General features: G+C 52.1%; 1 protein-coding gene across 5 annotated transcripts in view; it reads right to left on the bottom strand.

The window, feature by feature from the left end:
• Nucleotides 1–547: 547 nt before the first annotated feature.
• KDR (kinase insert domain receptor) overlaps nucleotides 548–12,382 on the bottom strand; it is a 55,668-nt gene continuing 43,833 nt past the window's right edge. For 3 of the 5 annotated variants that reach the window (XM_029076853.2, XM_029076850.1, XM_029076852.1), the window contains exons 24-30: nucleotides 12,124–12,235; nucleotides 11,176–11,275; nucleotides 10,782–10,887; nucleotides 9,120–9,271; nucleotides 4,786–4,882; nucleotides 4,260–4,345; nucleotides 548–1,675 (exon numbers count right to left, since the gene is read on the bottom strand). In XM_029076853.2, the coding sequence (XP_028932686.1) occupies nucleotides 1,477–1,675; nucleotides 4,260–4,345; nucleotides 4,786–4,882; nucleotides 9,120–9,271; nucleotides 10,782–10,887; nucleotides 11,176–11,275; nucleotides 12,124–12,235 (852 nt within the window). In that variant the 3' untranslated portion in view covers nucleotides 548–1,476. Of the gene's footprint in view, nucleotides 1,676–4,259; nucleotides 4,346–4,785; nucleotides 4,883–9,119; nucleotides 9,272–10,781; nucleotides 10,888–10,991; nucleotides 11,031–11,175; nucleotides 11,276–12,123; nucleotides 12,236–12,382 lie in introns of those variants that run through there. The other 2 variants (XM_029076851.1, XM_029076854.1) reach the window with 2 other exon arrangements.

The raw sequence follows: 12,382 nt of genomic DNA, 5'->3' as shown, positions 1-12,382 counted from the left end.
GCGATTCCAGCTCCTGTAATTTCCTTTATATGGAGGACTAACCCCTTACTAGAGGGGCAGCATGGAGAGGCAAGTTCTAATCTCAGCTCTACCGCCGGCTTGCTGCGTGACTTTGGGAAACTCACCTACCTTCTCTGGGCCTCCATTTCTTCTGCTATAATATGGTGATAAAGTTGCCTGTAGACCCTCCCTCTTAGGCAGGCAAGCCCTGGGTTGGGACAGGGACTGTGTCCCATTTGATAATCTTATATCTAGCCTGGTGCTTGGCACATAGTTTTTGTAGTAAGCGCTTACTAATTCCTAGCACAATCACAAGGGCTTCCTACACAAATAGAGAAGGGGCTTCCACTAAGTTGGAAATCCTAATGGGGATTTTAGGTGATTTTTCATCTGCCCGTTATGTGGGTTTAACAAATAAAAAGAAATCTGTTCCCTCCCTAAAGAGATTGGATGCTATTTTCCACTCTTAAGAAAAATGAAGTCCTTCTATTTATGAAACAGCAACCCCTGTCTTGCTGATAGCATTGGTACAGAAACACGACTGATATAACGTATACAATATATATATTTTTAATATATTACATTTCTTTCTACATTAACAGGCTATAAATACAGTATGTGCCATATTACGTCTTGTTGTTCTGAATTCTGGCATTTAACGCTATGTTACCAAAAAATACTTTTTTTTTTTTTTTCAATTTAAGAAGACTAAGAACTGATCGAGGAGAAGGGCAGTCCCCACCCAGTAGAAACGGCTTTGCAGGTTACAGATTTGACGATGGGCGGGGGCCGGGCTGCCGGGTCTGGTTTACAGCTTGGCTAACCCCTCCCGGAGAGAGGGGGCACAACGACGGTTCGTAGGGAGCCACAGAGCGGAGACGTGGCTAAGGGCACGTTGGCTTGTTCGACCACAGTGAGACCTGCTGGCTGAAGAGCCCGGGAAGGCGGCCACCTGGCACTGGACTCGTGCCCACCAGAAGTGCCACCCCCGCCCCATGCCTCCGCCCAGACACGGCCCATCTGTCCCTCCAGCCGGGGAAGCCTCTGGAAGCGCCATGGTTTCGGCCTGCGGTCCCTCTGAATCAAGGAATCAGGGGCTGGGGGCTTCCTTCCCGGAGCCGGACCCCTAGTTCAGGGCAGATCCCTCGGCAGGATGTCCCCGGTAGCCTCCGGCCTCCCGTTTGGCTATAGCTGCCAAGAACTCCACTGGACAGAGGTGGTGAGGGGCAGCAGAGGGTGGCGGACCCTCAGGGTCCCATCTGTGAGCTTCTGGGTCTTCCAGGCCCTCGCCCGGCCCTTCGGCTCCGGCCCGCGAGAGAGACGCCAACGCGGAAGTTCCCTTCGCCGTGGAAATGGCGGTCGTCGAGCCCGGGCCCGCAGGGGTCGTGGGGGTCAGTCGCTAAGATGGCCGGCGGGGAGGGGGGAGAGCACGTGGCTCCTCTTCCACATCTTACGCGGGGAAGGGAAGGGGCGAGCTCAACAGGAGGCCGGCGGGAGCGGAGGAGCCCGGCCGGCCCGAGCGGCCGCTGCCCCGGGATGTGAGAGTTCCGTCTCCTCTCCGGAGTACACCGTGGCTTCCGCGTCGTCCGAGTGATAGCCGGACTGGTAGCCGCTGGTCTGGTTGGACGCTTCGGACATCACCGACTCCTTGCTTTTGCTGGGCACCAGCCCGCTGCTCCGAGGGGGCGAAACCAAAGCAGAATCACGTCTCCGGCTCCCCACCCCCTCTTCCATGAGCACGGGGGTCTGGAGGGACCCCGCTGGGGGTCCTCTTCTATCTCTAATCGGCATATCAGGTTGCCGGGATGCCGGCTCCTCTCAGGTACCAGCAGGAATTAGCCCATCACGATAAGGGCTCCCAGTGAGCCTCAAAGCTCTGGAGCCTCAGATTAGATGAAAGACTGTTTATGGTCTTACAGTGGACCCGCTAGGGCCCCTAAAGGGAGGGTCCGCAGCGTGTGGCAAGCCACCGCTCCTCTCGTAGCCCGAGATCCAGGCCTTGACAACCATTTTCAGAAAACCTACCAGGCCGATGCTTCCGACCCCACCTCCCCGGACAGCTGTGTGTCCCGGACACCTCCCTTCAACCTCCCCACTGTGGAAAAATAATAATAATTCTGGTATTCGTTAAATGCTATGTGCCAGGCACCGTACTAAACCCTGGGGTGGATACGAGCAAATCGAGTTGGAGGCAGTCTCTGTCCCATGTGGGGCTCACGGACTCAATCCCCATTTTAAAGATGACGTCACTGAGGCCCAGAGAAGTGAAGTGATTTGCCCGAGGTCACACAGCTGACAAGTGTCAGAGCTGGGATTAACAGTAAATGAGGAAAGACAGGTAATAAACACATTCTAATTCTTGCTTTAAGTAAGCACCGGCAGATAAAGCTGTGTAGAAACCAGCAGTCTCGCAGAGATGGGGTTTTTTTAAGCACATATTATGTGCCAGGCAGTGTACTAAGCGCTAGGGGTAGATACAAGATCATCAGGTTGGAAACAGTCCATGTCCCACATGAGGATCATAGTCTTCATCCCCCTTTTACAGATGAGGTCATAGAAGCCCAGAGAAGTTAAGTGACCCGCCCCAGGTCACACAGCAGACATGAACTGTACATTCTAAGCATTTAGTATAGTGCTCTGCACACAGTAAGTGCTCAATAAATACGATCGAATGAATGAATGTACCCCCCTAGACTGTTAAGCTCGATGTGGGCAGGGAATGTGTCTGTTTATCGGTGTATTGTACTCTCCCAAGCACTTAGCACAGTGCACTGCACTCTGTAAGCACTCAATAAATAGGACTAAATGAAAGAATGAATGAATGTGGCAGAATCGGAATTGGAACCCAGGTCCTCTAACTTCCAGACCTGTGCTCTTTCCACCAGGCCATGCTGTTTCTCACTTTCAGGGTGCAAATTACAAGCCGCCCTTTTCTCCAGAGTCCCGGGCCCTGGTCCTGTGCACCAGGATTGGGCAAGTTTCCAAATTCGGTTCCCACCCGCTCTCTGCTTGCAGTAAAGGCAGTTGGCACCTGGCTTCTCCCCACACCCGGATTCTCATGGAAAGGGAACAGGAGGGAGAGGGGTTCATTTTCTCCTGGATCTGCTTTAATCAGCCAGTTGATTGTATTTATTGATTGCTTACACTGTGGGCAGAGCACTGTGTTAAGTGCTTAGGAGAGTGCAATATAACAATAAACAGGCACCTTCCCTGCCCACAACAAATTTACAGTCTAGATTCCCACCCTGATTATCTCCCTCCCTGCGGGGGCGGGGGCACAGTGCCAGCTAACAGTCGAGGCTTCCCTCCCCGCCACCCACTACGTACCCAGGGTTATCAAATGTGTGATTTAATTTTCGGGGTTTTTTTGCTGTTCACGAAGCCGTCATTTGGCTCCAAGATCCCCGCCAAAATCAATCAATCACTAGTACTGACTGGATGCCTACTGTGTGCGAAGCACTAAACTAAGCTCCCTGTGGATTGGAAACGTTTCTACCAACTCTCCCAGGTGCTCAGTACAGTGCTCTGCACACAGAAAGTGCTCAATAAATACGACTGAATGAATGAATGCTCTACACACAGTAAGCGCTCGATAAATCTGACTGATCGATTAAGCAAATGGGAGAGTACAGGAGCATGGCTCAGTGGATAGAGCACGGGCTTGGCAGTCAGAATGACCTGGATTCTAATCCCGGCTCTGCCACACATCTGCTGTCTGACCTTGGGCAAGTAGTTTCACTTCCCTGGGCCTCAGTTACTTCCTCTGTAAAATGGGGATTAAGAGTGTGAGCCCCATGTGAGACAGGGACTGTGTCCAACCTAATTAACGTGCATCTCCCCCAGCACTTAGAACAGTGTTTGGCACAGAGTAAGTGCTCAACAAGTACCATAATAGTAATAATAATAAGACATGATCCCTGACTTCATGGAGCTCCCAGTCTAGAGAAGATAGAGAAGCAGCATGGCTCAGTGGAAAGAGCCCGGGCCTGGGAGTCAGAGGTCATGGGTTCGAAACCCGGCTCTGCCACTTGTCAGCTGTGTGGCTGTGGGCAAGTCACTTCACTTCTCTGTGCCTCAGTTACCTCCTCTGTAAAATGGGGATTAACTGTGAGCCTTACATGGGACAACCTGATTACCTTGTATCTACCCCAGCGCTTAGTACAGTGCTCTGCACATAGTAAGGGCTTAACAAACACCAACATTTTTTTTTTTTTTAGAGGAGCCCAGGTTGTAGAAATCTCTCAGGGAGAAAGCCTTACCCATAGGAGGCTGTGAGCTTGTTCCTGTCTTCCAAAGTCGTCAGCTCCTCCGAGGCCAGGACCATCCCACTGTCCGTCTGATTGTCCTTCATGAGACAGAGAAACGTCCGGAGTGAGCCCAGGAAACAACCAACAACCAGGGTGACCAGCTCGTGTGAAAGTGCCCTGAGTGGAGAATAGCCTTGCGCGACTCCAGTACCGTCTACGCTCTGTTTTGAAAACAAGTTATCAGGACTACAGTGGCGAGTACGCTCGGTTCTGCCTGAACTTGAGTTCTCGCTTGGTATTTCAGCTACGTTGTTGCCAGGGAAATAGGAAATGTTCAGTCCAATGGAGAGAACCTGTTAGGACACAGAGCCCCACGGTGCTGATAGGAATCCTTTGTGAGCATGCACGTGACCCTGGGTGAGTATAAACCAAGTTTTCTGTAAAATGGAATTTTGTGAGAGTGCGACTTCTGTGTTATAGGGGAATGGGGTGACCTCCCGCTTCCCCCCTTCCTAGCACTTCATTTCAGCGGACTCACGTCTGGAATGACTTTTATCTCTGGCTCCAAGGGAATGTCCTCAAATGTTTTGACACTTGCTGGTCGGCTCTTCCTTTTGCTCCCTTGCAGATATTGACTGTGAAAAGAAACAAGATTTCTATGCTAAGGCAGGGGCTCCGGGAGGGAGAAACTCTTTGGGGGGAAACCAAAACTCTCAGAGTCATCAATTATAATAATAATGTTGGTTAAGTGCAATGTGCTGGGCACTGTTCTAAGCGCTGGGGTAGATAAAGGGTATTTAGGTTGTCCCACGTGAGGCTCACGGTCTTAATCCCCATTTTACAGATGAGGTACCTGAGGCACCGAGAAGTTAAGTGACTTGCCCACAGTCACACAGCTGACAAGTGGCAGAGCCAGGATTCAAACCCATGACCTCTGACTCCCAAGCTGGGCTCTTTCCACTGAGCTACGCTGCTTCTCTATTAAATATTATTATATTGTTATAATAATTATAATAATACTTATGGTATTTGTTAAGTGCTTACTATGTGCCAGGTACTATACTAAGCGCTGGGGTGGATACAAGTAAATCTGGTTGGACACAGTCCCTGCCCCACGTGGGGTTTACAGTCTCACTCCTTTTTTCCAGATGAGGGAACTGAGCCCCAGAGAAGGGAAGTGATTTGTCCAAGGTCACACAGCAGACAAGTGGGGGGCCGGAATTAGAAGCCACGACCTTCTGACTCCCGGGCCCATGCTCTAGCCACTACGCCGCGCTGCTTCTCAGCAATCTCCCAGTGCCCTTGTGGAAGAGGGAACGAAAGCCAGGTCTTCGCTCGACCTGTCAGGACCGTGGGCCCCCTTCCTTGCCCTCTGGACCGGGGCCACCGGCCCAGCAGCCTGGATGGACCCTGTTGTCTTTGGATTGAGCATCTGGAGGCCCAGACCTGGCCCCAATCCGACAGCAGCAAAGTGAGGGAGTCACTTCTTCCAGGCTGGCTTCCTGCTTTCACTGGCATCCCTCCCTCCCCCATCACCGCGGTGAACTATGTGGGAAGGGCGCAGGGGAGACCACACGACCCAGAATCCCCTCTCCCTTGTATCCTTCAGACCACAGCCTCTCCCCATCTTCTGAAATCTCACCTCCTCCAGGAGGCCTTCCCTGATTTATGTCTCTTCTCTTATCCGATCACTGCCTCAGCCTTTGTATACCACCCATAACACAGCTGTTGCTGTCGGCTTACACTCCGCCATTTCTCCTATCTATAATTAATTTTGATGTCTGCCTTCTCCTCTAGACTGTACACTCCCTGTGGGCAAGGAACATGTCTACCAACGCTATGGTACTGTACTCTCCCAAGCGTTTAGTACAGTGCTCTCCACACAGGCAACGCTCAATAAATATGATACTTAAGCACTTACTCATCCACATATGTGTCCTTCTTCCTCCTGCCTTTAAATTAGTCCAGTTTCTTTGAACTCAGAGGCAGAGATTGTGTCTTCCAATTCCATTGCTCTCCCCCAAGTGCTGCAAAAGTTCTGCAAATACTAGGTCTCGCCCATTACTGGGCAGGGATTTTCTCTATCTGTTGCCGAACTGTACGTTCCAAGCACTTAGTACAGTGCCCTGCACCCGGTAAGCGCTCAATAAATACGATTGAAGGAATAAACACACTGATTGAGGGTTTGGGCTGAGAGCCATATGACCTCACTATTTATGCTGTTCCCCTGCCTTTAAGGAGCTTACTATCCACTCACCCAATGCAAAACAGAGTACCTAGCACGATGATAATAATCATAATCACCGTTGTGTTGCTAAAGCACACACTATGTGCTAAACACTGTAGTAAGACTATACAAGGACCTTCAGGGGAATACTTCAGGAAAAGACCACCCCCATTTTGATACCTACTGGCAGGCAGGGGAACGTAAGGCTCACGACAAATCCGGGAAAGTGCCTAGCCACGGCGTAGCTTCGAAGAAGCCGTGTCTACCTCTGCCGGCGACGTAGTCAGCTCACTTTGCTCCTCCAGCACACTTTCCATTGTGGGCGGGGATCGTTTCTGCTAATTGTGTCGCACTGTACTCAAGAGCTTAGTACAGTGCTCTGCACCCAGTAAGCACTCAATAAATACGACAGACTGATTGATTTCGCCTCGATTATCTGCACGGAACACCTTGGGGTCTGCGAGAGCTGGATCGAGCTGTTTGGGTATGGTGGGGAGAGGTTTGAATGATCTAATAACTGTGGTATTTGTTAAGCGCTTACTATGTGACAGACCCTGTACTAAGCGCTGGGGTGGAAACGAAATAATCAGGCTGGATACAGTCCCTGCCCCATGTGGGCTCACGGTCTCTGCATCTGCTGCTCCTGTAGACCTACGCTTGTATAGAGAAGCAGTGTTGCCTAGTGGATAGAGCATGGGCTGGATTCAGAAGGACCTGGATTCTAATCCCGGCTCTGCCACCTGTCTGCTGCGTGACCCCGAGCGAGTCACTTCTCTTCTCTGTGCCTCCGCTACCTTAGCTGTAAAATGAGGATTGAGACAGGGAGCCCTAGATGGGACGGGGATTGTGTTCTATCCGATTATTTTGTATCTACCCTAGTGCTTAGGCTATGTGACTGGCACAAACACAGTAAGCACTTAACAAACACCACAGTTATTATTATCATGCTCAGGGTCAGACTGAGCCCCACCCGGCGGCCTTCAGTTCCGTCCAGATGTCCGTAAACATGGGCAAACTCACGTTCGACAGAATTCTGTTCAAAATCCATACACCGCCCAGCTTCTGGGGGTGAAGGGGAGGCATGGGCTGGCTGTTTACTCGGGAAGACCTCACCGAGTTCTGCTTCAGGCTCCCGCGCTAGAAAGCCCTCTTTTCCGAGGTCTACCTTAGGCTCCTGCTCTAGAAAACTCTCTGAGGTCTGCTTTAGGCTCCTGCTCTAGAAACCACCTTCTTTGAGTCCTGTCCCAGGCTCCTACACCAGAAAGCCCTTATTTCCAAGCTCTGCCTCAGGCTCCCACTCATCTCCACATGAGACAGAAAGTCCTCACCATCTGCTTTAAAGCCCTCCTTCAATTTGCCCCTTCCTACCTCACCTCGCTCCTCTCTTACTCCAACCCAGCCCACACGCTTCGCTCCTCTAATGCCAACCTTCTCACTGTACCTCGATCTCGTCTATCTCGCCACCTACCTCCTGCCCACATCCAACCTCGGGACTGGAACGCCCTCCCTCCTCAAATCTGACAATGACTCTCCCCATCTTCAAAGCCTTATTGACCTCTCCTCCATGAGGCCTTCTCTAAGTCCTCATTTCTTCTTCTCCCACTCCCATCCGCGTCGCCTTGACTTAATCCCTTTATTCATTCCCTGTCCGAGCCCCATGGCACTTATGTACATAGCTATCATTTTATTTATATCTATTAATGTCTGTCTCCTCCTCTAGACCGTAAGCTCGTCGTGGGCGGGGAATATGTCTGTTCATTCATTCAATCAATCGTATTTTTTGAGCGCTTACTATGTGCAGAGCACTGTACTAAGCGCTTGGAATGTACAATTCGGCAACAGATAGAGACAATCCCTGCCCAGTGACGGACTCACAGTCTAAACGAGTCTGTGAGTCTGTTATATTGTTATACTGTACTCTCCCAAGCACTTAATAAAGGGATCTGAAAGACTGACAGAAATTTCTCCCTGCACTCTACCCCTCCCCTACACTCTACCCCTCCCCTACACTAGAAGAATCCTCCTCTCAAAGCCCTGCCCCAGGTTCCCAGTGTGGCCTAGTGGAAACAGCACGGACCTGGGAGTCAGAGGCTCTGGGTTCTAATCCTGGATTCGTCACTTTCCCGCTGTGTGATCTTCATTTCTCTGTGCCTCAGTTCACTCCTCTGCAAAATGGGTATTCAATACCTGTCCTCCCTCCTGCTTACTCTGTGAGCCCCATGTGTGACCTGATTATCCTGTATCTACCCCGGTGCTTAATGCAGAGCTTGGCACATATAAGCACTTTACAAATCCCATAATTATTATTATTATTGGAAACCCCTTCCATCTTGCTCTGCCCCAGACCCCTTGCTCTCAAAAACCTTCCTGTCCAGGCACTGCCCCATACTCCCACTCTAGAAAAACCCTCCTCTCCATGCTCTGCCCCAGGCTTCCTCTCTAGAAAAATCAAGCTGTCGTTGTCTGCTGGTGGTGTTGGGGGGACCCCCAAAGGGGACGTGAAGCAGAGCCCCAGGAGCCCCGGCCAAGGAGGAGCCGGGTTTATTCTTAGCCCCGGCGGACGAGGTCAAGCGTGGGAGAGTAACTGAGCGGCTGAAGCGCCTTCCTCTCATTTTTCCCTCGGCCCCGGGGGACTCCCACGGTACCTCATTCCGGCCGCGTTGTCATAATGGAACTTGGGGTCGCCCGCTTCCTCTTCCTCCGTACAGGAAACAGGTGAGGTGGGCAAGGACAGCCCAGAATCCTCTTCCATGCTCAGCGCCTCGGATATAGGGAGGACGATGTAGTCTTTGCCATCCTGTCACGGGGCAGACGGAGAGAGGTGCCGTGGCTACAATCCCCGTGCAGCCGGGACGCATATTTCGGGCCCCGGAGCTACCAAGGGTCGAGGGTCTTTAGGCTCTTCCTTTTGCCGGTATAACGTGGGTGTTAGAGGTACTATCAACGGGTCCATCCATATCGGCATAGTAATCCAGGGGGACCGGGGATGATAAGAATTATGGTATTTAAGGGTTTACTATGTACTAAACACTGGGGGAAGATTAAAGATAATTAGATCGGACACTGTCCCTGTCTCACTTGGGGCTCACTGTCTAAGTAGGAGGGGGCAGGGTTTAATCCCTGTTTTACGGATGAGGAAACGGTGGCCAGAGAGGCTAAGTGATTTGCCCGAGATTACACAGCACAGACTAGAACCCAGTTCTCGTGACTCGCAGCCCCGTGCTCTTTCCACGGGTGGGGAGAATGGAGCAGACTACTGTGTCGTCCACGGAGACGGTGAGGAGAGGGTGGACCCCGGTGAGACCCTCTCCCACGTGCCAGGGGGAAGGCAGCCTTTTGTTAGTTACACGTCTCGCATCGAGACTTAGTTTAAAAAGGTTTTTCTTAAGGTTGCTGTTTTGAAAAACCAAAATCAGTGTAAAAGGCTCCTCCTTTGACTTCAAGACTTCAAAGAAGCAATGTGCCCTAGTGGAAAGAGCCCGGACCGGGGAGTCAGAAAGACATGGGTTCTAATTTCCAGCTCTGCCACCTGTCTGCTGTGTGAGCTTAGGCAAGTCACTTAACTTCTCTGGGCCTCAGTTACCTCATCTGTAAAATGGGGATGAAGACTGTGATCCCATGTGGGATAGGCAGTGTTTTCAACCTGATTATCTCGTATGTATCCCAGTGCTAAGCACAGTATCTGGTATATAGTAAGTCCTTAACAAACACCATTTGTTTTTTTTAAAAAAAAGGGAGGGGTCTTAGGTCAGGAAACAGCAAGGTGGCCACTGGCCCCTCCGGTGACCAGAAAAGATAAGACACTTTCTATGTGTTTTGCTGGCCCCTCTGGGGATCTGTCAGACAATTCTATTTTGTTCATTCATTCAATCAAATTTATTGAGTGTTTAATGTGTGCAGAGCACTGTACTAAGCGCTTGGGAGGGTACAATATAACAATAAACAGACACATTCCCTGCCCACCACGAGCTTACAGTCTAGAGGGGGAGATAGACATTAATATGAATAAATAAATTACAGATATTCACACAGTGGCACGAGGAAAAGACGGGACATTCGGACAGAGAGCTCAAGAAACTTGCCCATGGTCACCCAGCAGGCTGGAGAGATGGCAGGGACTAGAACCCGGGTCTCCCGCCCCCGCCCTCTCTCCTCCCAAGGGTCCCGGGTGGCCGGGACAGGGTCGGGCTGAGGAGACCCCGGCGAGGGACGGAGCGGGCGGATTCTAGTCCGCCGGCCCTGGCCCAAGCCCCTGGCCCGAACTCCTAGTCCGAGCCCCCGGCTGTGGGCGGTGCGAGTCTCCCCACCTGGCGCACGTTGGCTTCCAGCAAGTTTCCCAGGTGCTCCACCAGCTCTGAGAACGTGGGTCTCTGCTTGGGCTCCCCGTGCCAGCAGTCCAGCATGGTCTGGTACCTGCGGGGCAGGGGAGGGAAGGGAGGGAGAGCTGCAGTCACATGACCCCACCCGAGCCCCCCGACGGCCCGCCCCGGGCCCGCCCGCCCGCCGGCATGACCTTGGGCAAGTCGATTCACTTCTCTGTGCCTCGGTTCCCTCGTCTGTAAAATGGGGATTGAGACAGTGAGCCCCACGTGGCACAGGGATCGTGTCCAACCCGATTGGCTTGTCTCCACCCCAACGCTCAGTACAGTGTCGGGCACACAGTAAGCGCTTAACAAACACCACAATCACTATTATCATTACATTTCCGGAGTGGCGTATTCTGGTGGCCGCATCCGTGTGCCTTCCTTCAACCGACGGCAAAAGTCTTCGTCGATCTTCACGCCGGGGTACGGGGAGGCCCCTGAAACGAGGCGGCAGAGGGCCGGTGACCTTTCCGGCCGGGAAACCGCGGGGCTGGGGTTTGTCCGAGGGCATTCTTATCTGCCCCAGCGTTTGGCACAGAGTCAGTGCTTATAGCGATTATTCCCACCCAGCTCGTCCCCTCTCCCTCTAGGGAGGAGGAGAGAAATTGTCGGAGGTCACTGACTTCTGTCAGGGACTCCAGGGCTGACCCTGGGGCTGGAGAGTAGCCATAACCTTGGACTCTAGAGAATGGTGGTGATTCCGGCCTGGGGGTGGGCAGGGGGACAACCTCACCCTGGAACCTCCTGGGGGGGCAGCTAATGACCACAGTGATCTTTTCTGGGTTTATTTCCTAGGATCCACGAGGCCCTCCCCAAATACAAGGGCTGAAGGGGGTGAGAAAACCCCACAATGGTATCGTGCTTTTATTTTCCCACGTTCGGCCCCAGTGATCTCCTTTAGATTTTAAGTTTCTTGAGGGTGGGGATGGCTTCTATTCACTCTCCTGAACTCTCCCAGACGGTTAGTACAGCGTGCTGCTCACGGTCAGCACTCAACGCCACATCCCTGGGAGGCCAAACCATCCCTCACGTGCAGTAGAGAAAACTGAGGTGCCCCAGAGAGGTCGCCCAGCAGGCCAGAGGTGGAGCGGGGACTGGGACCCAGGTCCCCGCAATCCCAGCACCTCTGCCATCCAAGGTGGTGAAGCATCTGTAAAATGGGGATTAAGACTGTGAACCTTATGTGGGACGAGGCCTGTGTCCAGCCTGATTAACTTGGATCAACCCCAGGACTTAGACAGGAAGCTCTGAACAAATATCATTTAAAAAAAAAAAAAGATCTCACCCAAGGAGAAGATTTCCCAGAGCAGCACTCCGAAGGACCACACGTCGCTCTGGATAGTGCATACGCGATCGAAGATGGTCTCGGGAGCCATCCACTTGAGGGGCAGGCGGGCCTGGGGGAATCAAGGGGGAATGCACGCTCGACACCGGCCACATCCAGACCGTCCACTGGGACGACAGGGTCACGCTCTCCTTCTTCCTGCAAATCTGGGTCCCTGAAACTCTCCCCCTCCTGCTCTAGACTGAAAGCTCTTCGAGGG

This window comes from Ornithorhynchus anatinus, chromosome 12, assembly GCF_004115215.2.
Source record: "Ornithorhynchus anatinus isolate Pmale09 chromosome 12, mOrnAna1.pri.v4, whole genome shotgun sequence".
NCBI classification, from domain to species: domain Eukaryota; kingdom Metazoa; phylum Chordata; class Mammalia; order Monotremata; family Ornithorhynchidae; genus Ornithorhynchus; species Ornithorhynchus anatinus.
Note: the sequence above shows the minus strand (reverse complement) of the source record. Positions and strands in the feature narration are given on the sequence as shown.